At 46.1% G+C, this 27,932-nt stretch overlaps 1 protein-coding gene across 4 annotated transcripts in view; it reads left to right on the top strand.

Annotated features, from left to right (window-relative positions):
- CSMD2 (CUB and Sushi multiple domains 2) overlaps positions 1–27,932 on the top strand; it is a 651,518-nt gene that overhangs the window by 496,305 nt on the left and 127,281 nt on the right. For all 4 annotated transcript variants that reach the window (XM_014605014.3, XM_019487966.2, XM_059729594.1 and 1 more), the window contains 5 exons: positions 3,250–3,441; positions 8,704–8,842; positions 9,229–9,416; positions 24,507–24,701; positions 25,688–25,804. In XM_014605014.3, coding sequence (XP_014460500.3) covers positions 3,250–3,441; positions 8,704–8,842; positions 9,229–9,416; positions 24,507–24,701; positions 25,688–25,804 — 831 coding nt within the window. The remainder of the gene's footprint in view (positions 1–3,249; positions 3,442–8,703; positions 8,843–9,228; positions 9,417–24,506; positions 24,702–25,687; positions 25,805–27,932) is intronic.

Genomic DNA, 27,932 nt, shown 5'->3' with positions numbered 1-27,932 from the left:
GGGACTGTGCATGGCTGACCATTTAAACACACACACATTTTTGCAGGGTCACGGCTAGTTGGCAGGTAGCGATGGGTAGCTACCCAGTTGGCAGGTAGCGATGGGTAGCTACCCAGTTGGCAGGTAGCGATGGGTTGATTTTTTGGAAGTGTATAGCCAGGCAGTAATGTTACCAAATAGCGGTAGAGAGATGATGGTATTGAAGCTGCAGTTCTTGTTACTGGTCCACTAGCGGCAGATAAGAGTCTGTTCCCGGTTCTTTCTTTGCAGCCTAGAGAGGAAGGAGCCCTCCAGATTTCCAGCCAGGCTGTGTCAGTCCTCCCGGGAAGCACAGAGCAGATGGAAATCATAGGTGCCTTTGGAAACAGCACTGCTCTTTGCTTGGCTAGCTTCAAAGGCTGGCATGGAGCAGGCCCAGAGAGCGCATGCTTTCCTCATCCATTTTCAGCACCAGGAGGGAGCAAGCACTACGCTCTTTTGGCAAGTTTCTGTCCAGTCCCCGCTCAGAGATTGGGAGTGAGACAAAGACGTCTAACTCTTTCTGCAGAAGCTGACTGTAACTTCCCTTTTTGCTCAGCTTTCTGGTCTCAAGCCATGTCCTTATTGCCTGTGACAACTGACCACCATGCTGGACAGGATGTGACCGAGCAGTCAGAGACCTGAGATTAAACCTTAGCTGAAACGCCTGCAGCTAAATAGTCCTTGTGGTATGGGAACATGGTGGACCAAGTCGTCAGCTGGCGTCAATCAGAAGTGAAGTTAGGGACCTGGCTGACAGCAGCAGAAGATCTGGCACCTTATATTTCTTTTGCTGAGATGGGTGGAAACTCCACAGAGTTGACCAAGGTTTCATAAAGACAGCAGCCAGACTGCAAAAGGCTCATGTCTGCCTCTTACAGGTCAGGCTTGGAGCTTCCCAAGAGTAGGGACTAAATTCCCCTGCCACTCGGGGGGGAAAAGAAATCTGCTTGCATTAGCGGTTTGTTTTACACCATCTGTTTGACATAGGATCCTATAAAAATGCCACGTAAGATCAGCGGGTGCCGGGGTTTATTAAGTAAACATGCATGTGCCTGATTAGAAATCACACTTGCACTCTGCATAGCACACTTAAACTTGCCATTCCTCGGAGCCTTTTCCAGCTGGAAAAACAGATGCTCGCTGTGAAGAAGGAGGCAGCTTGTGCGTGTGCATGTGTAAATGTGACAATCTTAACAGGGCACAAAGGAAAGATGGAGAGCAAAAAAGTTGTTCTTTTCCCCCCTTGTACCTTTAGTTATTAGCAAACGAGGCATCCTCATGAGGTGGATTTAGGAGGAAGCGTGGTTTGAGAGCCAAAATGCCAGTCCAGGGCTGGGGAAACTGAGTTTCGGTCCTTGGCTCTGCCATTAATATTCGCTGGGGCATTTGGCAAGTCATTTATTCTCACTGTGCCTCAGATTCTGCACTGGTAAACCATGGCAAGGATAACTCTATGCTGCATAGGAGTGACATGAGGAGATTATGGGCTGAGAGCCATATTCCAGCCAAGCAAGAAAATCAGTATTTGCAGCCCGTGGAGTTCTTTGCTCCACGAATGCCACGTGGTTAAATTGCATCGTTAAGGCTTTAGGGCGTTCTGGATAAGCCTCTGGCCATTTCTTGCACCTCTACAAGTTAGGAATGAGTAGGGACCACTGTAATTCAGGCTCTGGCAGGGGAAAAGATGAGCTCCCTGCAGACTTGCTGGAGCCAGTTTCAGGTGTGTTTTCACGGTGGGCTCTCCCACGCGTTTGGCCGAGGGAGCCCGCCGTGGAGCCGATTTACCATTGAACAGCAGCACACAGGCTGTTCTTCAGCTGTTTTAAGAAAGTAAAGCTCACCACTTATTAGATGACAACTTTTAATTAAAAGCTCATCACTTGCAATTCTTAATGAATCCATAATAAATCAACTTTACTAAACAACGACTCTTATTGTGGGAGCAGGCACCCAGCGTGCCTATGCCTGCAGCCCGTAGGGCAGGGGGTGCTTACCTGCTCTGCTCTAAACTCCCTGCCGAAGCGGGGAATTGAACAACCTGATTGGCTGAGCCCTGGCAGGGGCCGCCCCTGCAACACAGTGTTTCTAGTGGTCTCCCACCTTTCTCTTCCACACTTCAGGTAAGTTTTGGTTTGTTCGGTGTCAACTTTTTTTCCCTGGCGTCCCTCTCCCCCCACAGTTTCAGGCCATTTCCAGCCAAATCTAAGTTTTCTGGGGCTTTGGAGGAAACATTAAATTTTGGGCTTTCTCCTGAGCTCTTAATTACAGCAGTCCCTAGGAATGAGCAAAAATCCTGTTTCTGAGAGCAAACAGGTTACCACAGAGAGGTGAGAAGGAAGGTTTAAAGTCACACTCTCGTCAACACTTATATTCGAGATGGCCAGAAGAGGACGGGGAAGCTGAGGGCATGGAAAAGTATGCCCGTGTGTTTCCCCCAACGTTTGAAAGTCATCCTTTTGAAAATTAAAATACCTATGACTAACTCAGTGCTTGATAGGAAAAGTGAAGAGTTAATCGCCTGAAGAGTTGTTTGAAAGGGAGCCGTTTTAAACAAAAAATATTTGGAAGCTTTTACCCCCTTTTTACTTATTCTCTATGCTCCACTGGCAAAATTGAAAAAGGAAGAGGGGAGGAAAAAAGGGGTCAGGAAGGGAGGAGAAAACAGACAATTGAGCAAAAAACCCTGAAGAACTCCAAATGAAAGACACTTTTGTGATTTTTAATTTCAGAATAAAATAGCGTGATTTCTAATATAGATAGCATTTAATGCATTTCTGTAGCGGCAACCCTGTTTTCTTCAGCTACAAATCGGATACCGAAAATCATGAGACTGTTTGAACAGACACACATTTAAGAGGAAGCGAGACATACCGGGTTATTTTTTCTTTTGCCTTCTGGTTTCTGGCTCTATCACAACGAGCCAGGAGGCCCCTTACAACGTGCCTTACACCTTTTCCGTGCACCTAGGAGGGCTTGGAGCATCCTTTTTTATCTGTGAGACCTGGGGCATCACATGACTCCAGGCGCTCAGGCTTTCAGGAGAAAAACCAGGCAGCACAAGTATCACGAGCCAAGCACAAGAGCTGCTTATATTGTGACGGAAATGTTTTTCCCAATCAAAGCATTTCTCCCGTGAAAGGTTTTAACTGGTTTGCACGCTTAGAAGAATGAGCTCATTCCCGGAGGGTTGCCAACCTGTATTTGCTTGTTTGTTTTTAATGCTCCCAGTTTCCACTGCCACATCCTGCAACGACCCAGGGATTCCTCAGAACGGGACCCGGAGTGGAGACAGCAAAGAAGCCGGCGACTCCATCGTCTTCCAGTGTGACCCAGGGTACGCCTTGCAGGGGGAGGCCAAGATCACCTGCGTGGAGATCGAGAATAGGTTCTTCTGGCAGCCAGACCCTCCTTCCTGCATAGGTATGCTCCATGCTGTCATTTCTCCGCGTGTCCTTTTCCTGGTTTTAGCCACAAGTTTTTGCAGTTCCCAGCCTGTTCATGATTGAGCATAATCGTGCAAGTCTAACATAGCCATTAGCAAACATGGGGTAAAAAAAGACCCGAGGGAAGCATCGGGAGTCTGCTGAGCCAAGTCAGTGAGGCCTGGACCGTGGCTGAGCTAAGCTAGAAATCCACTGGCTTACCAGGATGGGCCAAAAAAGCAGCTTGGCCTCTAAGACCAGGTGTTCCCAAGAGCCCGAAAAGGAGGAACCTTAGTTAGTTGGTTAGGAAGCGGGGAACTCTCCGCACCAGCCTGTTCTGTCCTGTGTTGGCATTGGGTTTCCCAACGCTTCTGTTCTCTGATGTTTCTGCTCAGATCGTAAGCACTCTTGGAGGGCAGGGTTGTTCTGGGGTTTGCACAGCACCTGGCACCAGGATTAAGACTTCAAGGATGCTTCTATACCAGGGCTGGGCAAAATGCGGCCCTGGGGGCCAGATGCAGCCCGCCAGGCCATTCTATCTGGGCCGCGGGGCCCCTAAAAAATTTAGAAAATTAATATTAACCTGCCCTGGGCTGCTTATGCGGCCCTCGATGGCTTGCCGAAACTCAGCAAGCGGCCCTCTGCCCAAAATAATTGCCCGCCCCTGTTCTATACCATGTTCCCAGAGAGAGAGATGCTCCCAAACCCATCTGTTCCTGCTCCCACATGCCAAACCTAGAAATTCAGTAGCGGCCCCATTGCAGGGGCAGGGGACAAAGGGATAATGCATTGCAAGCCCTCTCGAGACCTCTTTCTCAAGCAGGCTGGAGACTGGTCATGGAGAAACCTGCCCCCCTTCAGTGGTTTTTTACCATCTCGCTGCTGGGTTTGGACCACGAGGGCATGCTGAGAGCATCCCTCCTTTGGGCGTGGTGTAGACATGCCATGTATAGGCAGTAAAGCCTAAGTAGTAATTCTTAGCTGGAGAGCTCGAAGTTAAACGAGGCACAATTAAAGCCCAGCCTTGGAAGGGGGACTTAGGATCTTGGCTGGATGTCTTCTGCACAAGAATGTAACAGATTTTGATCCTCAGGAGATAACTACCTGACATTCTCCTTGAGCTCATAAAGTCATAAAAGAAGCTCATAAAATTGATTTTTTGTAATACCTCCGGAACATATAAAAATTGTCATGCTAAGCACATAAAAGCAATAAACTTTAAATTTCCTGGCTAATTAAATGTTAGCCAGATATTACTCATTCTGTAACCTTCATTCATGTTTATGCAATGTTATCCCAAGCAAGTCAAATTAATTAATTCTGTTTCTTAAAACTGATTTAAAGCCAGCCAGAAAACTTTTACGGCCTGTCCAGAATTTATGCTTGCTGCAGGACAGCTTGATTTTTTTTTTTTTTTTTGAATGACTGTCTTGCGAATCTAGAGAGACATCATTTCAGCGTGATGCAGACAGCCCTTTTACTTGTCCCAGAGCTACAACTAAAATCACATGGCTGTGTGTTGTACCCACTCTCCCATCGAGTTCTCATTCACATTGGAGGCTGGGATCTGAGCTTTTCTTTCCAGAGAGACGTAGCTCATTCCTTGAGATGATCTGAGCTCTGACAATTCCCCTGGGTTGTCTTCAGCGGAGCTGTTTTATTCAAGGGAGGCCATTATAGTGAATTGTTTTTGAACACAGCATTGGCAATCTTGTTTTAGAAGCGGCGAAATCACCAAGAGTCTGATAGCAACAAGGTTTTCCCTTAGTAATAAAGGACTCGGGGAATTGTTGGTGGGCAGATAATGCAAATAGTCATGCGCTTGATGCCTAATGACAACTTGTTTGAAAATGGAAATTTCCCCACCCACCATAGAAAAATTGAGTTGTCATGGAAAAATTCAAATCAAAATATTTGATCCTTGAAAACGGCTGCGGTGCCTCTTGAGAGTTGCAATTCGGGTAAAACTTTAGATTGGGCTCCCAGGTTAGATGACATTTCTCGTGCTGATGGGAGATGGACCGTCATGGGAGTTGCAAGGCTGCAAAGGATCATGGGAGATAAAAGTCCAACTGGGAATCTTTGCCCATTGAAGAGAATGAGAATATGAGATGAGCGCACTGCAACTACCATAACGTGCCACGGCAGTGTTTCGGCATCACAATTTGTGGAGGCGGGAGAGGGGTTCCAGCTATCTACAAAAAAATAAAATCTCTATCTCCCTTCCCCGGGAGGCGGACACATGCTAAAAGATGTCAGTTCAGTGGAAATTCAGTTTTCCAACCCAAATTCCAGTCGTCAGAAAACTTTCAGCTGGCTTCATCTTCCTGGCAGAGAGGCCGGGCAACGTCCTCTTTCCTTGGACGCTGATCAGGAACATGCCATTTGAGGGAGGGACACCTGAGAGCTCGTCAGCTCTGGGAAATGCAAGGAAACGTTTGCATCTCCTGTGGTTGCAGCTTACAGATTCTGAACAGAGGACCAGCAAAGGCTAAGGACAGAAACACATTCATGTATTCACAGGAATGATTTTTTATTTTTTTTTCTTCTTCAAGGAAGTGCCGTCAACACATGAGCAAAAATCCCCTTCTCCTGGCTCCTTGCTCTGAACGATGTTGGTTCATGGAGCAAATGCGTTATGTGGGGGTACGCCAGCCATCAGTTTGGCTCTGATCGCCCTTCTTTATAGCAGCTCGAGCTCTGTATTATCATGCGGTGCAAATCAGAATAGCTTCATGGCCCTCCTTGGATCGACACCAGGTTGCCCCAGCTGAGCATCTTGCCAGCTCATTTCTAGCAATAAGAGTTAACTAGAGGGAGAAAGCTGGAAAACCAGATACAACCAGGAGCGCTTTCTTTTCCCCTCTGTAACTGGGGTTTGTATGGTAGCTCTGCAGCAATGCATTGCTTATGCATACAAAGGGTTTAACCCAAATGTTTTTTAAACCTGACTGTGACGTGTGAAGTATCTTGGGAAAATGACAAGCACATTTACTCCCTCTCTGTCCCGTTGGTTCTCTTCATCTCCTGCACCCCTCTGAAAAACAGCCCAGTTATGCCTGGCAGTCACATAATGGCAGACGTCCTCCTTTCCTGGGCCTTTTCCTCCTGGAAACCACAAGTGACAAGAGGAAAGGTCATGAGAAGAAAAGCTTTTTCTCTTGATTTTTCCAGCTGGGAGAGGAGAGGTGAAATGCATTTATCTTAGTGGTAGACAAGGTTCTTTGGGTGAATCTGATCTCTTTTATTAGACCAACTAAATAGTTGGAGAACAATTTTTAAGCAAGCTTTCAGGTTGGTTGAACTATTTAGTTGGCCTAATAAAAGAGATCAGATTCACCCGAAGAACTTTGTCTGCCTATGTCCTTAGACCAGCACGGCTACAACCTACACCCCTTTATCTTAGTGGTGACATTTATGTAGTTTCCGGCCTGAGTTCTTCTGGTCTTAGGAGAGCTGGAGGGTTGGGAGAGACCCTCCATCCACATTCAGGCTCCTACAGCTTGTGGGAAGGAAGAAGCAACACTGAACCTTTACAAATACATTAGTTTTTAGGGTTAATTAGAGAGAGGCCCAAATTAGACCCCTAAATTAGAACATACCAGGACCTGAGCAAAACCCAAACTGCACAAATACCTGCTCTCCTTACAATGGGTTGACCTTGTTACAGGGTTTCTTATTTATATACAGCTCTGCTTTCATCTTGCTACCTTATCCTTAGCACTGACATTTTTTTTCCCCATCTGTACTGTAGTACAGGTGCTTTCGCTAAATTATACGAGCTAATCAAAACTTCAGCTGCAAGGAACCCCTGGGCGCTGGGGCTTTTGATGTCTGCTTCCCAAATCAAGTCCAAAGTGTGTGACTCAAACCATACTCTGGCTTAAATCCTTTGGAGATTGGATGGGATTTTCAGTGGAGTCGAAGGGCGTTAGGCAACCAACTCCCCTAGGCTGCTTTGAAAATCCCAGCCTTTGAACTCTTAAGTTTCTCCTAAGTTTCCCTTGAACATAAACTCTGGAAAATGAAAGCATCTTTAAGGTTAATTCCCAATCAGTAATACCAAGGTCAGTCTTCTGTATAAGGCACAAGTCCAGGGCTCAGAAGATCTGTGATCTCCTTCTTGCCCCTCCATGCTATTTTGGTATCACCTTGGGTTAATTGCTTCACTATTCTCTGCCTCACTTTCCTCATCGGCTAAATGAGGATGATAAATTCTCATCACCTGCATTAGCCGGTGACTTCACTCCATGGTCTTTGGAGGCTGTTTCGAGTCCTCGTGTCCCTAGCTGCAAGGGAGAGGGAGAAGAAAGACTGCATTCACTGATGTTTAAAAATGCTTAGACACTGCAGCAAGGAGGTCTGCATAAACACCCACAAGATACAATTTAAAAGTTCTTGCTGAGAATTGTTCCCCTAATCTGGGTGTTACCCGTTTGTCTCCCAATCGGCGTCTGCATTACTGCGGGGCTAGTTATTGCATCAAGCACACAAGCTCTGAAAAGTCAAGGATTGCTCTACTCCCCCTGGAAATCTGGAAGTGTAGGTCAAGCCAAGCAACAGAGGGAAATCCTAGAGGATCTACCCCCAAGAAAAGGACTTCAAGAGTTTGACAGTAATAAATTAATCGTGGGCAATTGCCACTGTGCAGAAATGTTACGGGGGCACTCTCAGCTTGGAAAAAAAATGGATTTTTCAATCAACTTGGCATTTCGTGCATTGGCAGCTGTAATAAATACAAACAAATCATTAGTCCCTGACAATGTGCGCATTCACTTCTTTAGCAGGAGTTTAGGATGTGACTGGGAGCTGTCTAGATGCATGAAATAAGGAGGTGTAAGGCATCCTTTTCCTCTTAACTGTTTATCTGTATGTCTCATCTTATGAAGGCTGCCACAGCGTCTGGGGCTCTCTTTTACTGGATGTATGTGCCATGCCCAGTCCGGTGGGACCTGAGCCCCAGTTTAGGCCGTGAAGCAGTACTGTACAAGTGATAATCGCTCACCTGGCAGCCTAGCTCTGGCTCCATATTTCTCTGTGTGTCCCCATCTACTCATTTATATTCTCTATCCACGTCTTCATCTGTCGGCCCGTATCTCTCAGCCGCTTATTTAAATCTCCTGCCTCCAAAATTGCTAGGTAACCTTAGTCCAGAGCTTGACCTTTAAGTCTAAATTGGCCATCATCGCTTTGTTTTTCCTACCTGGCAAGATATGCAACTTGTGATTTTTTTTACCCTGTTGGTTGCTTGCTCCTTCAGCTCCCTGCGGAGGGATTTTGACGGGACCATCGGGAGTCATTTTGTCGCCGCAGTATCCGGAGCCCTATCCCCCGGGCAAGGAGTGTGACTGGAAGTTGACTGTCTCTCCTGATTACGTCATTGCCCTGGTCTTTCATACGTAGGTATCCAAGAGCAAATTGGCTGCTTGATTTTACTCCTATAAGGACCTGTGGGCAACAAGGGATGGAGCTAGTGAGGTTGGCATGTGTTTCTCATATGGTCGCCCTGAGACTCGTTGAATCCATCCCCTAGCAAAGCCCTAGCCCAGTGTTCCTCAATCTTCCCTGGCCCATGGGCAGCATCAGCCCAGAGGTAACACTGAATCTCTCTGGGCCTCTGTTCCCCTCCTTTTCTTCCTAATGCCTGCTTGGCCTGCTTAAATGTTAAGGTCTGTGGGGCACGAGATCTCTCTTTGCCTGGTTTTGTACATGGGGCTGTGCTCGCTGCGGCACCTGGAGACGCTGCTCTTGCAAATACAATCATCTGAGCGCTGTTGTTTTCCAGGTTTAATCTGGAGCCCGGGTATGACTTCCTTCACATCTACGACGGGCCGGATTCGCTCAGCCCCCTGATCGGGAGCTTCTACGGGTCCCAGCTGCCCGAGAGGATCGAGAGCAGCAGCAACAGCCTGTTCCTGGCTTTCCGAAGCGATGCCTCCGTGAGCAATGCGGGATTCATCATCGATTACACAGGTAACCAACCGGGCATGGTCTATCTGTGCCCACCATTTGTCAGCCTGCCTGGTGCGTTGAATTAGCTTCTTAGGCCAAGCTGCCTGGTTGCACCGTATGGGGAGGGGGTGCCCCGTGAGATATAGAAACCTCTTGTGCCAGCATCCATCCTGCATGGCTAAGCCCTTTAAGGGCCCATCAGGGAGAGAGCTTCAGGAATGGATAGGAATGGAGGGGAGAATTAGTTCAAAGTTGACCGGATGTCTCTCACCTCCCTGATTTGTAGTTTTACTTACCAGAATATGGGAACAGCCCTGAGATCCTGGCTGCATTGGAGGTTTGGGGAGATGACCGCTCTCAGAGCTCACCAAAGAGCCAGGGTTGCACTGAGTTTTGGTACTGACTCTGGCATCTGTAGTTGCACCGGTAGCAAAGGGAGGGTGGGGAAGGCTGTGACAGGGAACATTTTCCCATCCGCTTTGTCTCAAGGTCTTCTCACCCTGTAAGGTGAGCTGGTCCAAGCAATAAGGTCACAAAAGGAGCAGCTGATAGAGACCTGGATTTTTTCTGGCACTAAGATCTGGAGGAGGCTGAGCCAGGACTCCTGGCTTCCCTTCCTGGGCCTTTCAGGGATGCTCTTCTCTTTGGACAGGCCACTTAAGCTCTTAAATTCTCCATTAGTAAAGCACAGTAATGATGACCTCTACTTACCATTGTCAAGTGCTTTCAGATGTAAATGAAAAGCCCCAGACGTGAGCTGGTTGTGATTGTTGTGCTTTATTATTCGGTATCTCACTGCAACAGGCTTTTCTGTTAGATTCCCAGGGTAAAATATGAACTTTGATGAAGTCAGTGTTCAAATTCCCATTGATTTCACTGGGACAGGCTTCCACTCCCGCTGCTTCCCGGTTGCCCAGTCTTTGGTCTGCGGGATGGGAACAGGTGGGCACATCAGGTCCTCAATTGTCTTATTGCTGAGAAAACAGTTAATGGACTGGGTTCCCACCAGTTTGCCTTCAACAGAGGCTGTATTTGGCAGGTGCAACCCTTGCTGTGCATTGATTGTGGGATTGGGTCCTTATTATTATTTCCATCATACTAAAGAGACCCTGCCCTGTTGTGCTGGGGTCTCCACACGCGCATCCAGAGAATAGTCCCTGCCTCCAAAACCTCCTTTCTTAGCTTTGCACATTAAAACGGGTCCAAAAATTAAAGAAAAGAGACCTCAATAAGCTGAGTTTTGTCTGACTCCATTGGCACTGGATCGTCCCTTCATTTCCTCAGCCTAAATTGATGTGATATTTTTTTCCCCCAGTATGTCTTACCTAGTACCAAACCACTTGGCTGTTAGCTTGCCAGGGTTTCCCTTGCTGAAACACCTGCCACTTTGAATTATGTACAGTATTTACCTATAATAAAGTGTGTGGGCCTAACACAAACCGTCCCTGTTCCGTGGGCAGCATGGCTGCTGTTCAAGCAGATGTAGATTGCCTGATTTGTGCTCTGCTGACAATGAGGGACTCATCCGTATGCTGCAAGTGGCTGGGTGTTTCTCCAAGGCTTTGCATTGCTTTGTTTTATTCTACATCTGCTCCCCATGCTAGGAAGTTTCACGTAGCGGCCAGCTACATTGGTCTTTTGGATTACGCTCCTCTCTGCCAAATGCAGGAAAGCTAGGCTGGCTTTCCGTGGGCCTGCAGGGGCTTGGAAGGGGCGAGTTGGCAGCCTGTTCGGCCCCTGGGCAGATAATGAGGCGTGGAGGGGATTCTTCACAATGTTTAGCACTAGTTCTTTGTGTTGAGCAAAGCTCCAAAAGTTGCTGCTTTCTCAGCTGGAAATATTGGGCTTGATGCTGCTGGCATCAAGGTGAATCTTAAGAAGCTTTGTTTTCCACATGCTCTGCCATGGAGGGATTTCCTCTGTTTCCAGCTCCAGGACTTCCCTGGGAAGAAGTGAACAGCTATCGTGCAAGGCTCAGCCACACCTCCGTTCCCCCCTTAATAATGCAGGCTGAGAGATGAGTCAGTGTAGCGTCTTTAATCCCATACCAGCAGAGAAGGCCACATGCACGGGGAGAGGTGGTGGAGAGTCTCTGCTTACTCGTACACCTCTCTTCACCTGCCAGACCAGCAGCAAAAGGTCTTGCTGCTATAGTGAATTGGGCTCCCAGTAGCTGTCTTGGGTGCATCCAGGCGAGCATGGCCGTGTGGTATGTGGTGCTGCAGACATGTTTGCAGCGCCATGTACAGCACAGTCTCTGAGGGCACGCTGCCTGAGTGTGTGCTGCACCAGGTATTTTTTGCCGTGGGTTTTTTTGACCTCTGGATATCCAAAGCAATGCGTGCTCGGCCAGCGTGCACTGCTGAAAAGTGGAGCCGGCCCACCCAGAGCCGTGCTCCGCTGCCAGCCAGGCTATGCGTGGCAGAAGCGCTGCAACTGCAGCCCCGGAGGTGCCCAGGACCCCAGTACAGTGCTGGCCCCAGCCTCCTCTACCCCACTCGGGGTAAATGCTGCACCACAAAGCACGTGTGGCATGGGCGTTCCCTAGGGCAAGAAGTGGCAGTGCACCCGGGGAACCAAACTTCCACGCACGTCTGGATACGCCCCATGTGTCTTTTAGGAAAGCAGATAGAAAAGGTAAGAATCATTTTTCTTTTCAAGGTGGATACACAGACAAAGTCTCTTGGGGAAAAAAAGGTATATTTCCATCCACATTCCATTCTGTGTAATCTTTCTCTTTCCACACTGAATTTAAATAAACCTGTCTCGTCTTCTCCGCTTTTCAGTGAGCAGAACATGCTACTTGCCACTTCATTTCTGATTTCAGCATACAGAGCACTTGAGGCGGTTGAACTGTGAACAGGGTGTTAGGAGTGCTCCATATTGCTGCAAATTACAGATTTAATCCAAGAGGCAAGAGAGGTTTTGTCCAAGGAGCCAGGGACATGCCTAAGTGATAAGGCATCTGAGCCTTAACGGTTGGCACCGCCATTCATAGGTTTACAAAATGAATGGCGCCACTTTCTCAAGATGAAGATCACAGAGAAACATCCTCCGTTGGTACCGGCAAGCACAGTGTGTGCAATTGTGCTCGATCTATTTAAAGTAATCCACAATGCTGAGTGACTTCATGAGCCGTGTTCTGGATTGCAGGAGTCTGACTTACTTGTCACAATTCTACTAGTGTGTTGGTGGTGCTACAGAAACAAGACAGGTTGGTGAGAAGAACTAGGCAGGTGATCTTCACATTTGGCTTTTAGTTGATTTAATTTGCTGGTTCTCATAGCCAAATTCAGGCCTTCCCAGAGGACTCGGCACCCATGGTGGAGGGCAAATTGTCAAAAGCGCAGCGTGTATTGGGCCCTAAGTTTCCTTGGAGCTTCCATCCAGGAGTGTCACAGTGCAAATTGCTCTTTGCCGAGCCCTTGACAATTTGAGCTGTGTTTAGATGTCCCAATGGAAGCTGGACTCTCGGAAAATCTGGCCTTAAAGGCTAAAGTCTTGCCTAGTACTGCAGTACTGTTGTGGTGCCCTATGTACTCTCAGCTGGTCTTGGCAAGATCAAGTCCTAAGACAATGTAGTTGCCTTTGCATTTCCGGCAGCATAGGGGCATGTCATTCGCGCAGATTTTCCTCTGAAAATTTTAGTTCATCAAATGTTACTGGGTTGTTGGTTGTAGCCATGTTGGTCTAAGGACATAGGCAGGCGAGGTTCTTTGGGTAGATGTGGTATCTTTTTATTAGACCAAGTGAGCAGTTGGAAAAAAGTTAGAAAAAAGTTGGACAGAACTTTTTTCCAACTACTCGGTTGGTCTAATAAAAGATACCACATCTACCCAAAAAAACCTTGCCTGCCTACATCAAACCTTATGCACTCACTAGCTGTAAATCACCATGGTGTCACTGAAGACAATGGAGCGGTGTCCGTTTACTGCAGCAGAAGATCTGACGTGGCTCATGTGCCCGAGGGATCGAGATTCCATCTCTTTAGCCCTTAGTATCATAAACCTTCGAGCAGCCCATGAGGCCTTTCAGGGCAGACAAAATCTAAAATTCCCTTTGATTTGCAAGAGAGGTGATTTTTCTAGACTGCCTTTTACCATAAGAAAGCAAAAATAGAACAGGGGTGGAGGGGGGGAACAGTAGTCCAGGTTCATGTCTTTCCACCCTTACTGGTCACCTTTTAAAGGGCATGTTGCAGATTCGTCTTTTAGGCAGTGATTCAGGAAAGCATCTCTTTGCAGGAGGGCACTTTCAGCATTTACCAAGGCTTAAGGACATGATTAATTGCTTTTGTTAATCAGGGCCTGAGAGCCTGAGTCTGCAGGGTCCTGAGCATCTTGAGTTCCTGGATTGAATTTGTAGGCACTCAGCGACTTGTTGGATCTGGCCTTTAGCCCTGGATGAATTTTTGTCTCTCCTGTGAAACTTCTGATATGTCTGCTTAGGTGGATCAGAGGGAGAAGCTTGGCCACCGCTGTACTTAAGGGGATCAGTCGTCAAGCCAGGTGGCCTGCATTATTGAAGCAGTTGCTTTGCATCAGTCAATGTGTTTCGTTCTCCAGAGAATCGAGGGGAAAATACAACTTCTGGAGGTTTCAGTTAAGATGAGGAGTGTAAGAAGTGATTGAGGTCACCAGCTGGTCTGCCTAGCTAGCTTTTGCAGATGGGGGCAGCTAGAAAGTGGCAAGTGCAGCATGATTATTCAACAAGGACTGAGAAACAGGGTGCATCTTGACAGCCAATATATATTTTGTGGACAAATTGGGGAGAGTCCATTAGGGGACAACAAAAATGGTGAGGGGCCTGGGGCACATGGCTGATGAGGAGAGGCTGAGGGAACTGGGCTTATTTAGTGTGGAGAAGAGAAGACCGAAAGGGGATTTAATAGCAGCTTTCAACTCCCTGCAGGGTTGTTGCAAAGAGGATGGAGCTGGACTGTCCTCAGCGGTGGCAGATGACAGAGCAAGGAGCAAGGGGCTCAAGTTGCAGCAAGGGAAGTTTAGGTTGGATATTGGGAAAAACTTTCTCACTAGGAGGGTCGTAAAGCCCTGGAACAGGTTATTCAGAGAGGTTGTGGGAGCTCCATCTTTGGAGGCTTTTAAGACCCGGTTAGACGACCCTTCGCTGGGATGATGTAGTTGGGGATGGTCCTGCTTTGGGGACGGGGTTGGACTAGATGTGACCTCCTGAGGTCCCTGCTGACCCTCGTTTCCTATATTTCTATGATTTTCTTAACATGGTTTGTGTCAGGGTGTGGTGAATGGATAGAGAAAATGAAATACGTTTGGAAGTTTAGTAAGCAATACAGCTTGAGAAACTGAGTTGGAACGGTGGCTGCACAGATTTGTTCTGGACAGGCAATGCAGCGCGTAAATTGGAAAGATTCTAGACGCTGGCTCATGCTGAGGTCAGCATGGTGGCACATGGCATAAGATACAACACGTACCCAGTGGGTTATTCTGAACATGAGACAGTCTTTCTAGGTTGCCTTTTTTGGAACAGTTACCCAAGGAACAGTCTCTTTTCTGTTTCTCTCACTCGTGCTTGCATTGCCACACACACACAAATAATATCCATTGCAGGATATGATTGGAACTTGAAGGCAAGATAAATAACTCATACATCCATTGGGTTTAGTTTGTTGAGGGGTAGAGACAGCCAAAAAAATGCACTGAAAAGACACTTTTGATCTTTTCTTGTCAGTTAGAGTCTTTGGAATACCAATGTGTTTTCTCTCTTGCAGTTTTGTCAAGCTGCCCATCACACAAGAATTTATTCTTCTTTTGCCTTTCAGGGATTCTGGGTTTTATCCACTTGGTTGCGAGCTCAGTTATAGAATTTATAGAAGTTTTACTTTCTTTTCCAGAAATGGTTCATAACCAACTAGTCTGATACAACTCAAGACAAGACCCACGTGGGCCAGCGTGTGATGTATCCTAGGGCTAATGCACTATCCTTGTGCTGGGATTTGGAGGTGTGGTGGCTGGTTGGCATGCTGACATGAAGGGAAATTCCAAAATGTTTCCCAGCAGTTATTTTCAAGCACATCGGAAACAAGAAGTTCTGTAAATCTAGCGAGTCATGGGATTTCCAGTGTGGTTTGCAAACTCGAGAGACTTCCAAAGTTTAGTTAGGTTTCAAACAAGTACATGAACTTCTCATAAAATTATAGGGATGAATTCACTGCTGCCCTATACCCCATGCACTTGTTTCCACCTGTACAACACCAAACGTGAAAGGGTCCCACACCCTGATGGGATAATTTTGGAGTCTCTTTTGTAAATCCCATAGTGCAAGCACAGATGACTGCTCAAGAAGCCGTGCAGTAATAACTTGGGGCCCATAGTCCTTCACGGCTCTTGTGCGTCATCCATCCGAAGTGCTAAAAGCAGGCATTGAATAAGACCCATCACAGTTTCCCATTTCTTAGGTGAGTTTTATCATCTGAAAACTCCCCAGAGCTGTTGTCCACCTTAGAGGGGAGCATAGAGAGACAGCAGGCTGAATCCACACAGGTATTTAGGTGCCTGAAGCCCCATTGAAATCTTTTGAGTTAAGGCACCTAGATAGAAATTAGACACTTACATTCTTTTGTGGTTTAGCCTGATTCATGGTTTTGCACTGAGCATTGACAAAGCAAGCACTAGAACATGGGTCCTGAGCCTCTCAAGCTCCTAGATTGAACTTGAAGGCACTCAGCAACTTGCTGGATCTGGTCTTTAGCCCTGAATGAACTCTTGTCTCTCTGATGCACGAGCAACTCCCATCATATCTGTGGCCTTGCTACCAGAGGCTTCTTCAGGTCACTGTGAAATATTTCATCAAACCAGGTTGGATTTTAGCTGAGTTTCAGTGGGAGGGGAAAATACACTCGCCTGCCACGCCAAAGGCAGAGAAATGGTGTGTTGTCAAGATGACATGTTCCTCTACAGCGTGGAGCCTGGGAGACGGGGAGTGTGTTTTCCCAATTACTTCAGTGCAGGGGAGCAAGGGGCTTGCAGGGCAGCGTGAGGAGCAGATGAGGGTGTTGTTGGGAATGCAGCAATGTTCAGTAATTTGGCGCACACAACCCCTGAGATTTCTCACTGGGAGGCTGTCTCTTCCCATCACTGCCAAGATGTTCTTGTCATCAGGTCAGCTGTCTAAGATGAGACTTTGTTTGGCAAAGGATGAACAGCAGGCCTGATCCGTGGGAAGATGTATTGATCAGCCTATAGTGACTAAGAGGTCTTGGACTGCCAGTATGTTTTGTGTACCCTATCCATTCCTTTTGCTGCTCCAGAAACACCCTTATTACTCAGTCACAGGAGAGAATACTTGAGGACTAACTCATGAAGCCTAGCATGTAAAGGGAGTGTAATTAGGACCTTCCAAAAGTAGGGTCTAGTGAAAAAGGTTGCAAAATTACCTCTGCAATAGCGACTAGGTGTACCCACTTAAGAAGTGGGCTTGCCTACATCAGGCGTGGGTCACCATGGAAGACAGGATACACAATAGGCTGATCCAAACCTCTACCTCTACCTATGTGCTAGTTGGTCACGCTCTTCCTTGGAGGTCACTGGACCTGGGATCAAGTCCCAGCTCTGCCCGGACTTGCTGACTTTCAGCAAGCTGCTTTCTCCTTTCTGGAGGGGAGAAGTGAGGATGAAGTGACTTTCCCACCTGTAAGAATGCTAAGGAGTAATGCTATAGTCAGAAATGACAAATCCTGTTTCTCAAGCTGAATGAATAGATATCTCTCCAGAACAAGCCATCCTATAAGGCAGAAACAATTAGTGGTGCTTGAAATTCAACAGATTGAAAAGTTTGCAGCCCTTAATTAGAATTCATTTTACTGCAAACGAGAAAGTCTTTGTTTTTTGTTTCTTTTCCCCTCATTTTTTGGCACTGGTAATATAGTTAACAAATGGCAGCCTCATTAAATGAAGGCTGTTGTGTGCAGTGTTATTTTTTTTTCCTCCCTAAACATACCTACAGAGTTAATCGCGCCTACGTACTTCCCACGAAGCCAAACTGCTGGGAGAAAAGAATGAGGCTTTAACTTTGCTCATTAACTTCTCCACACATTAAAAAGAGCCAGTGATTCAAGTCTGAGAAGCTGCAGAAAATAGAACTTCAGGGAATTGAAGGAAGAAGAGGGGGGAAAAGAAGGGGGGGAAACCCAAAAAAACCCCAAACCCCCAGAGAGAGTAAAATAAGAAATAAGCATCTAATTCAGATTACTGCCAGTGCAGAATCCCAAGTATAGTTCAAAGGCAAGGGCTCATTGGGTATGGTCAGCCCTGCAAGCCCATGTGCTCTGTTGCCGCCAGTTCCCCGAGCAGCATCTCTCGGCAATGTCAGCCTCGTCTGAAATGCTATAACCACCCAGGGCTTTGGAGTGCTTTGGTGATGTGCAAGGAAAGACAAAGCAGCCATACACTAGTCCCTTTTGGAAGTCCTGCATCTTCCCTGGGACTGGGATCAGATTGTTAGCCTGGAGCTACAACATGCCTGATGAATTTCAAACAGCCCCAGCTCTCCCCGGTAATTTTTTTTCCAAGGGGCAACAGCTCTTAAATAGGAACTTTTGCTCTGGAAAGAAAGAATGGGGAAAAAAAGGCATGGTGAAAAAGAATAGTTGAGGTTTCAATTTTGCCGATCTATGCACAGAGCATGGCACAGAGGGCAAAGTGCCAATGCTGTTATGCTGTTATAAAGTTGTCTTGGGTCGTGTCTACAGTAGGAAAGCTTTGCCAGCATATACTGGTGTCCTATACCACTAAGCAGGCAAGGTTCTTTGGATGAATTTGATATCTTTTATTAGACCAACTTAAATAGTTGAAAAAAAAATGTCATGTATCAGATTCACCCAAAAAACCTTGTCTGCTTGTGTCCTTAGACCAAAGTGGCTACAACCTACACTCCTAAACCAGTAAAGCACTCCTGGTATGGACCCAGCTGATGTGGGCAAAACTCTGCTTTTTAAGATCTATCATTCCAGCCTCTGACCACCAAATGAAATAGCTCTGTCAGGAGGTAAGAAGTTTTGCAAGCTGAAGCTACATCCACACTTATGCAGCTGTCTTAGCAAGTGTCCTCAAGTCAGAGATTTCTTGTCCTCACACCCCTGAGTGACACAGCTGAGCTAGTAGAAGTCTGTAGTCTTCATAGCTTTTTTACTCTTCATTCACAGGCACGACCTAGAGCGAAGTTACACATTACACTTAGACCACACCAAGGCACTTAAAATGCGAACCTCCACATGTTAAACCTCATTAACTCATGTAAAGTGCCCTCTATGCATCTTAAAGTTACACCACATCAGGCAAGGGTTAACTCTGGGCCATGCTTCCTAGCTCATGTTAGGGTAACTTCAGTTTGCTCCATAGAGATAAAATGGGAAATTTGCAGTCCTCCTGCATCCCAGGATGTGGCCCTCCCAGTCTCTGGTATTAAGGGTTAATACCATTTCTTATCTGCACAGCTCTGACTTCAACATCGCTTAACGCTCCACAGATTTAGCACGGTCTGTGTGTAACGTGTAACTTCAGCCCTGCACTAGGATAAGCACTTCATGCCGGCTTAGATGCATCCACTCTGGTGTGAGAGTATAAGTGCGTGGTATTTGAATTATATCTTGCAATTTTATGCATGTAGACAAGACCTTGGGAACAGAGCGGACTCTTCAAAAAGCTGAAAAGACAGGGTCGAAAGGGACTTCTTCATCCCCATGTTGTGCCACTCTGCTTTACTTTCTCCACGCTCTGTTCTTGCGCCTGATCATTTGTTCTTATAAACATGGGAGCTCTGTCTTCCCCATGCTGCTGTCCACACTTTAGCTTACTTTTTTTTAATATGCAGAGCCCAAATTTCAGATAAAATCCAGAGCAGGGTTTTGAGGTCCAGCTACTTTCCTTAGGGCCATATTCTCAGAAGATTTCAATGTCATATGCTGAGCAGTTTTGAAAATTAGCTTACGATCTTGCACGCTGAACTTCTGTAACGCTGCTGTGCGGAGCAAGGTGCTTTGCAATCAGAGACGCTTGGTATGGTTGCTTTCCCCCCAGCTGTTATGAATGTGTTTATTGGGTCTTTTCCCTCCTATTACTAAAATTTAGCATGTGACTACGTGTATTGTTTTTACGTGTCTCCTCTGTTTTTTGAAGACCTTTTCTGAAGTCAGACTGTGCAATGGAGAGAGCCTCACAAGCTGTCAGTCTGAAAAGGCTTTTGTCACCGGTTCAGTATTGTGATGACTTCTGGAGAATTCATGAGAATACATGCTAGGTAGAAAATTTATAGAAACACCATTTTTTTGGTTATTCATAGCGGCGGTGAACCTCAAGGAAGTCCAAGACTGGTGGGTTGGAAGGTACAGTCCACTACTTTTGGATGTATCACTGAACTTTCCGAACCTCTTGGGCCTGTTTGGTTGGTCTGGAGACCACACAACAAGCCATCCTTGTGGGCATCCTGCCTCCAATCAAATATCTCTCCTTTCTAACTCAGTAGCATTTTTGCTTTGGGTCCCAGTAAGTATAAGGAAGTGCCAAGGAGCAAAAAAAACAAAATGAAAAAAGCACAGTTTGGAAGTAACCAAAGTGCTTTGAACCTTAGAAAAGGTTTGATTTCGAGTCTGAGAAAAGAGTTCTTTCTTTATATGTATGCTTTTTAGCTCATCTATGAAGATGGCTTAAATCCACGATTCCCAGCTAAAGTGCCCAGAGATCTTTAAAGGATACTGCCTTGAAGTGCTGCCCAAGGTGAGCACTGTTACTTATGCAAACACCTACACATAGTTTGCACAGATGTCAAGTAGAAATCTTGGTCGGGTCTTCTTGAGTTCTGTGCAACAGACTTGCTCTGTTTTTTTTCCATAGTCAAAAAACCACCCCAAAACAAAAAAAACCCACAAGTGAAAGCTTAAAAGCTGGTGTTTTCCAAGGATTGCCTTAAGTCTAAAAAGGTTGAGAGCCACTGGCTTAAGTGCAGCTTCAGGAATAATAAGAGGAGACTTCCAGCAATATCTTTGAACATCAGGAAGAAAGTTAATCGACAGAAAAAATGTGCCGTGGATTTAAGGGGGTTTATGTTTTAAGCTGTATTTGGTTCCCAGTGATGAAATGGCTTATACCCTTTCATGGCCTCTTTTAGTGCCTCTTATTTCTGTTTCTGGCCTGAATCTACAGGCAAAGAAACCATGAAATTGAAAGCAAACGCAACAAGAGTGAGTTGTTATTTACCGTCCTTCCAAAATTGGTCCATTTTGAGTCCGTTGTTAACTTGTTCCGTAACGCATGGCTCGCAATGCTGCGGCTCAGCGAAGGATTTCCATCTCCGGAAAGGAGCGCAGAGATTGCTGAAATAATAATCTCGTGTGTGAAGATGGACAGAATTGCCGATCAGTCGCAGGCAAGATTGGGTCTAGCTTGCCTTAAAGTGCCACTCCCCACCGCACACGGTGTACGATGTTGGAAACGGAAGACCCTTTTCCCCCGGAGGAGATTCAAGCTGGGAGGCCACAGCACGGCACCCCGTGGCACTCCCCACCGCATACGATGTACAACGTTGGAAATGGAAGACCCGTTTCCTCCGGAGGAGATTCAAGCTGGGAGGCCGCAGCATGGCACCCCACCAGCATGCCCAATCTGTGGTCTAGCGCACTCATCTCTAGGTCCCCACTGACTCGTTCATCTTTGTCCCTGTCTGCTACAAGGGATTCAGCAGTGGTGTCAGGCTGCTGCTTTTGAGTGCACAGGCCTGGTGTGGACTGGCTGTCCCCTTGGAGCTGGATGGAGAAAACCACGCTTAACTCAAGCCAAATGGTTTTTCAATTGGCACCAGGTACCATGCATTTTGAACACGTCACCACTGATTTCACAGATTGTGAGTTTGTGCAGTGGGTAAGTACACATGGGGAAATCTGAAGTCACAGGGGCAAGGGCTTGTCTATAGGCATGCCTATGGCCACTCAATGAGCCTGTCATCAAAAGTTGGATCTCCTGGACTTCTGCTGCTACTATTGCACCACGTTCCTCCTTGGGCTCGAGAACGTCTCATCCCCTTGCTACACTCAGCATTAAAAGGTGCTGGTAGCTTGGGGTGGGCATATTATTGGCATCATAATGTGCGTCATCAACTGAGGAGAGTGCTGTACCTGAGGACGCAGACTCTCAAGGGAATGGAGAAACAGCCAAGAAGGAAGAAAACACAACAAAAGCAGCAGGGCTGCTGTACAGCAATCAGCCGCCAACCCCTTTCAGCAGTCGGCAGAATGACTCGGGCACTGAACATCATGATTTTTCAAAGCAGGAGCGGAGACTGAGATCAAGCGTATGGCTAAGACATCTGACAGCTGGGTGGGAGGCTGATTGGCAGGTTGAAGCTACATCAACTTGTTAGATGAAAGGCAGCGCGCCTGTTCAAAATAACGAGAGAGGCATAACATGGTCGTAAGGAGCCTGTTGGGTGCAACTTCTGTATGGAGGGGACTAATAATGAATATTAGCTTTTCAGAGACCTTGAGGCCTGCAGAGCTGGAGAAGTGTTTTGGATAGCAGAATGATGCATGTGTTCTTGCAAAAAGCATTTGGGATATTTTTGCACTGGTTTTGCCATACAGCCTTGCCATCGCTTTCTTTAGGGCACTGGAGGCACTTCATGAACTGCCCGAAATCATTCAGTATGCAGCTGATAAAGTGCATAGCGGGGTGGTCAGCTTCCGATCTCAGATCCAAGTTCTGGTTTTCGAAATCCAGGCCTGGTCTGCGGGTCTGGTCTTTGCCTTTATTCCGGATCAGGATGGGTGGCAATGTTGAACCCTGAGAGTGTTTTATTAATAACCACTTTACAGAGGAATATAAAGGAAAAGGGTGGTACCGATGTTGACCCCAGTGGGCAAAATGTTAAGCATAAGGATTAAGGAGGGCAGAGCAGCACGTCTGTCCCCATGGCCTTGTGCTCCTGCTCTCCATCGCTGTGGGTGCAACTAAACTTCCTGGCCCTGGCTTCTTACATATTGGTACTCACGGTTTCTTTATTATCTCCAGCTTCTGCTCCAGCCAGAACAGGCATAAGAGCACACACAGCAAACAGTGAAATAAAAAAAAAAATCCTCATCTTCCAAGAGCAAAACTTCATTATTGTCTTGTATCTGAGCATCCAAGTTCCTGTACAGTCAGTGCATTAATTCTCTCTGGCTTTGCAGTTTGCATGTGCATAGAAAAAACACTCTCTTCTCCTCTCTCCAAGGCATCCGAGTAGGATTGTCCCATTTGACAATTAGGGGAAGGCATGGAGTGGGGAAGTGGGTTGCCCAGGATTACACAACAAGACCACGGCAGCTGGAGGAAGGACCTAAGGTCAGATCCTTCATCCCTGACAGCTAAAATTATATGGGCATTGCCTACCCTGAACCACTGGTGAATGGCACAGCTGTCGTATAAAGGAGACGATGAAGCTACTCCTATTTTTGGTGCAGACAAAGAAAAGAAGGCAGGACCTAAGGGTCTGAGTTTTACCTCAGCGCCCCCCCGCCCCCCCCCAAAATATAGCCAAACCCCACGATCGAATTTTCAGGCACATTGTAATTGTTCACAGACCCCAGAGCTCACAGAAAAGCCCTCAGCTTTAATGAGCAATTTCCAAATGACAAAAGCACAGGATTAATCAAAGCCCCTAATTATATTTCATACTGGAAAAGAAGAGAAGTGCTCAAAAGAACAGGGGGAAAAAAATCCACACCCTGACAGTCTGTAGTCTTTACTAGCATTTCATATGTAAATTGGGATTTTAACTCTGCAGGGCATGGAGAACAGAGAGAAAAAGTGTCTTCATTTTGTGTGTACTCATTGTGCAATGATCTCTGCCATGCTGCACATCTGGCTAAAGAGCCAGCGAGCACATGGCACTATATAATACCATGGTGAGAGCGCTAATCTGTCAGCTGTTAAAGTGGGAGATGCCAGGGATCGCTGTGGCACATCTAAAATGTGCTAAAGGGAAAAAAGTTTCATGACTCTTAAAGGCCCGGTTTACCTGTATGCATTCTGGTTTGCAAAGTTTCCTTGTCTTCTGTCCCCAGTTCAGCAAAGTGCACAAAGATGTCATGCACTGAGTTCAATCAAAATGGTGTATTCTACTGACTCCGTAGCAGCATATTGTTGTATTGCTTGCGGTTGATAGCACTTTTGTGCTATTTGGGGCTTTCGGTGGTAATTAGACAATGCTCAGAACCAAAATCTGGGATCTGAACATTGCTGCCTCCCGCAGCATAAGCCGTTAATTGGGGTCCAAATCTTACAAATGGCCTTGGTTTTTATAATGAGCTGAAGTACAATCCCAGATCAGGAAAAAAAAAAATCCCAGGAAATGTGCTGAAGCTTGAAATTGGGATCCGACTGCTTTGTGGCACAATACAGCTGCTTGGAAACTTCTAATGGGGCCAGGGCAACATTTTCCATAAAATCGTTGTAGGATTGTATGGGACCTTAACTGCTCTCTAGTGCAACCTCCTGCAGCCATGCGGGATGCCCTATTCTTTACCCATTCTGGACAGATGCCCGCCCAGCCTCTTCTTAAAACCTTCTAGTGATGGAGTTTCTAAAACTGCTTTGGACAGGTCCAAAACTACTTTGCTCTTTTGGAAATGAGCTGTAACCTCTTCTGCTGCTCTAGGTATTTCCAAAAACATTGTCCTTTTTCTCTGTCTACCTAATTAGTTTCAATTAGTCTCATTATATGCATCTATAATTTACAGTAATCACAACTGATCGGGGGTGTGAAGTAAGAGGCCCAGCTGAGATTCTGTCCAAATGGTCTGTAACCTCAGCCATGGCACACCAGCCCCTGAGTTTTTGTTTCATAAATGCTCTTCTTCTGAGGATCTTCAAGCACTATACAAACATTAACTAAGGCTCAGAGCATCTTGGCAAAGTGAATGTTGTTCCCATTTTACAGGTGAGGGATTAGAGAAATTATAAGTGACTTGTCCAAAACCATCCAGTAAGTGGTAACAATCCCCTGCTGTAGTCCGTGGGCATACAACTCATATACAGTTATATATGATGATGGGTATTTTAATGAGTCCTCAGCATAATAAAGTACATCAGCAATTTTATTTTGCAGAAAACCCCAGGGAGTCGTGCTTTGACCCGGGATTGATTAAGAATGGTACCCGAGTGGGCACAGACCTGAAACTCGGGTCGACGATCACCTACTACTGTGATGGAGGCTATGAGATTGAAGGCGTCTCCACCCTGACGTGCATCATGGGAGGGGATGGGAAGCCTGTCTGGAACAAACCTCGACCAACTTGTACAGGTAGGGCTGGTGAGACAACCTGAGAGACCACAGCACAATATCCGCGCTTGCCCCACTGAGTTTGGCTGCCGTGCCAAAGTACTTCCCCACACAGGCACTCCTTTCAGATGGAGCTTCTCAAAGCACATGGAGCTTTTTTGCCCTCACAAGTATTTTTGAATGAAAAATAAAATGACTTGTGGCCCGATATTGGGAAAAGACTTCCTCTGCATGTACACATCAGTTCACTGTTGCCCCTTTACAAAGTTTCTTCCATCTTTCTATGAGGCATCTGCCAGAGAGAATGCATTGGAATAAATGCATCACTAGTCGGATCCAGCATGATGGAGGCTGTATTCTTGGCATAGGATCCAATTCAATCTTTTTCCTTAAACACATGCTGAACACAGTCCCCATTCAGGAGCACGTGCTTTCCTATGTCATGACCAGAGCTGAAAAGAGCATAGGAAAAGTTTATTTCACAACCCATTTCTCTATTTTTGTCCCCCATCAAAAACGACTTTGACTAAAAGTTTCCAGCCAGATCTACTTCCAAAGAGGAGTGCGGGACGAGGCTTGGACAAGCTGGGAATATGTTGCATAGCAGGAGAGATCCATGGCTAGAGCCAAGACCCCGCTGCTGAAAACCGCGGCGAACTCAGCCCTCCAAGTTCTGTGCGTTAGGATCAAAGGAATAGCAGTGGAAATCACACATTAGGCAACATACCCTACATGGCACCCACCCGCCTTGGCGGAGTGTTAATAATTCAATGTGAAGCAGCCATACGCTTTACTTAGAATAAACTGTGTTTTTCTTAATAGGCGCTTTCAACGAGCGCCGCAGTGCCTGAAGTGTAGAATTGATCACAGATCGGGGCAGCCAGCCCTGCACAGAATTGCAAACACACAGCTGGACCCATCTCAAAGCAGCGGAGACAAGGGCTGATAGCAGGATGCAAGTCTTTGGCAACAGCTGTTCCAGTGATTTCTTCTCTTTTCTCTTTCAGCACCATGCGGCGGCCAGTACACCGGTTCGGATGGAGTAGTTCTGTCTCCAAATTATCCCCAGAATTATACCAGTGGACAAGTCTGCCTCTATTTTGTCGTTGTGCCAAAGGACTATGGTATGTCTCTATGGGTCAGATTCTCAGCTGGTGTCATTCAGCATAGCTCCGTGGACCTATTGTCTTGCAGAGCCTGTGGAGATAAGTCTGTTTCCAGCGGCTGAACATCTGTCTCTCCCCCCCCCCCCCCCCCAACTCTTTTTTGTGTATGGCTGAGTGTGGATTTATTATTGGAGGAGAAGGAAGTCGAGGGAAATTACAGTGCTATTGGCTGTAAATTGTAGTCACTTAAGGAGACAGCGGATATTTTTAATATAAGAATTAGAAAAGATAGCGGCCAAAAAGGAATAAAGTGTTGGCAACAATTTTGGGGAGTATTTTTTTCCCTTGCTCTCTACTGAATTTGAGCGCCACAGTGAAAGTAAGTGCCGTATCTTGTCACATACCACGTGCCTCCAAATAAGAGGAAGATCACACACCAGCTGCAGGTGCTTCCTCAGCCTGATGAAGGGTTTTTAAACCCAAAAGCTTGCTAAGAAAACATTTTTCCAACTATTTAAGTTGGTCTAATAAAAGAGATCAGATTCGCCCAAAGAACCTTGTCTGCCTATGTCCTTAGACCAACACGGCTACAACCTACACCCCTCCAAATAAGACATGCACTTTGTTTTTGGCAAGAGGGAATGAAGAAAGAAAGATTTTCCCAGTTATGATTGCACAGAGCAAGGGTGGAGCCTGATCTTCAGGTTCAGGCAAAACCCTTTCTTTTCTGCTTAAGTAGAAGCTGAAGCTAGAGCTGCTGCTGAAGGCTGGTCTCTGTGAGTGGTTCTGCAACTTTGAAAAGAGACAGGAGCAGTCTGTACGGCTTTGAAATAGGAGGAAAGAGACCAGCAATAGCTAGTGGACATCAAAACGGCTTTAAGAAAGGTTAGCTTGAGTAGTGGAACAGCAAGACCATGAAAAAGGAGAGATGGTCATTAAGACCTACAAAGAGCAGTGAGTCAGTAAGTCAATTGACTCCCCCAGCTGCTGGACTAGAAACATCACTTCTGCTCTCTGGCACTTGATTTAAACTTTGAGTGAAGCAAGAATCAAAGTGGGGTACTTCTGGGCAGAAAGACCCCTCTAAGGACACACACCCCAGTTTAGGAAGTCATATTTTTGGAGAAAGGTAATGTGGTATGTCAGTAAATATGGAAAATAATAATTAGTTTTAGCAATGGGAAAAAAGACAGTGGTCTTCAGAGGAGCAATGGGAGCAAAACCTGTTCAGCCCAAATGTACAAATGTGTGCTTGACTTGTGCATACATATGTCCCCCACATCCATGTGTGTACTAAGGGTAGCAGAGAAGTGTGTGTGTGTGTGTGTGTGTGTGTGTGTATAAAATACACGTGTGTGTGTGTGTATATGTATATAATACAGGGGTGTATGTGTGTATATATAATACACGTGTGTATATATAATACAGGGGTGTGTATACGTGTGTGTGTGTGTGTGTGTGTGTATATAATACACGGGTGTGTGTGTATATATAATACAGGGGTGTGTATACGTGTGTGTATGTGTATATAATACACGTGTATACGTGTGTGTATACAGGTGTGTGTGTGTGTAATACACGTGTGTATACAGGTGTGTATGTGTGTGTGTAATACAGGTGTGTGTGTGTGTATATAATACACATGTAAGTATGTGTGTGTATGTCTGTATATAATACACGTGTGTGTATGTGTGTATATATATAAAATACACGTGTGTATGTGTATATATGTGTGTATGTTTATGTATATATAATACATGTGTGTGTGTGTCTGCGCGCGCACGCGCTTATGGACACGTACCTATAATTGCATGAGTGAAAATTAATCTGATGACCTAATTTTTCTAAAAACAAGTTACATCTGTATAGAGACAACATTTATATTAACAGTATCAGCCGTCAAAAGCTGCTGAAATGTTATCAAGTCTTAAAATGCCATAAGCCCTAATTCAGCAAAGTGCGCGGGGCTGAATAAATACCCTGTTGTTCGTGTAGTTAAGTGCTTTGCTGTATCAGGGCCTAGATTAATTACATGCACCACCATTTTTGTTACAGACTTTGATGCTGCTTAATTTTGTGTGCTGTTTGGAGACCAGCATGATAGGCACGTTGCAAACCCCTGAGACAGCGAGCTGGATGGATATTA

This window comes from Alligator mississippiensis, chromosome 6 (assembly GCF_030867095.1).
Source record: "Alligator mississippiensis isolate rAllMis1 chromosome 6, rAllMis1, whole genome shotgun sequence".
Taxonomy (NCBI): Eukaryota; Metazoa; Chordata; order Crocodylia; family Alligatoridae; genus Alligator; species Alligator mississippiensis.
This window is presented reverse-complemented; position numbering and strand designations above follow the sequence as displayed.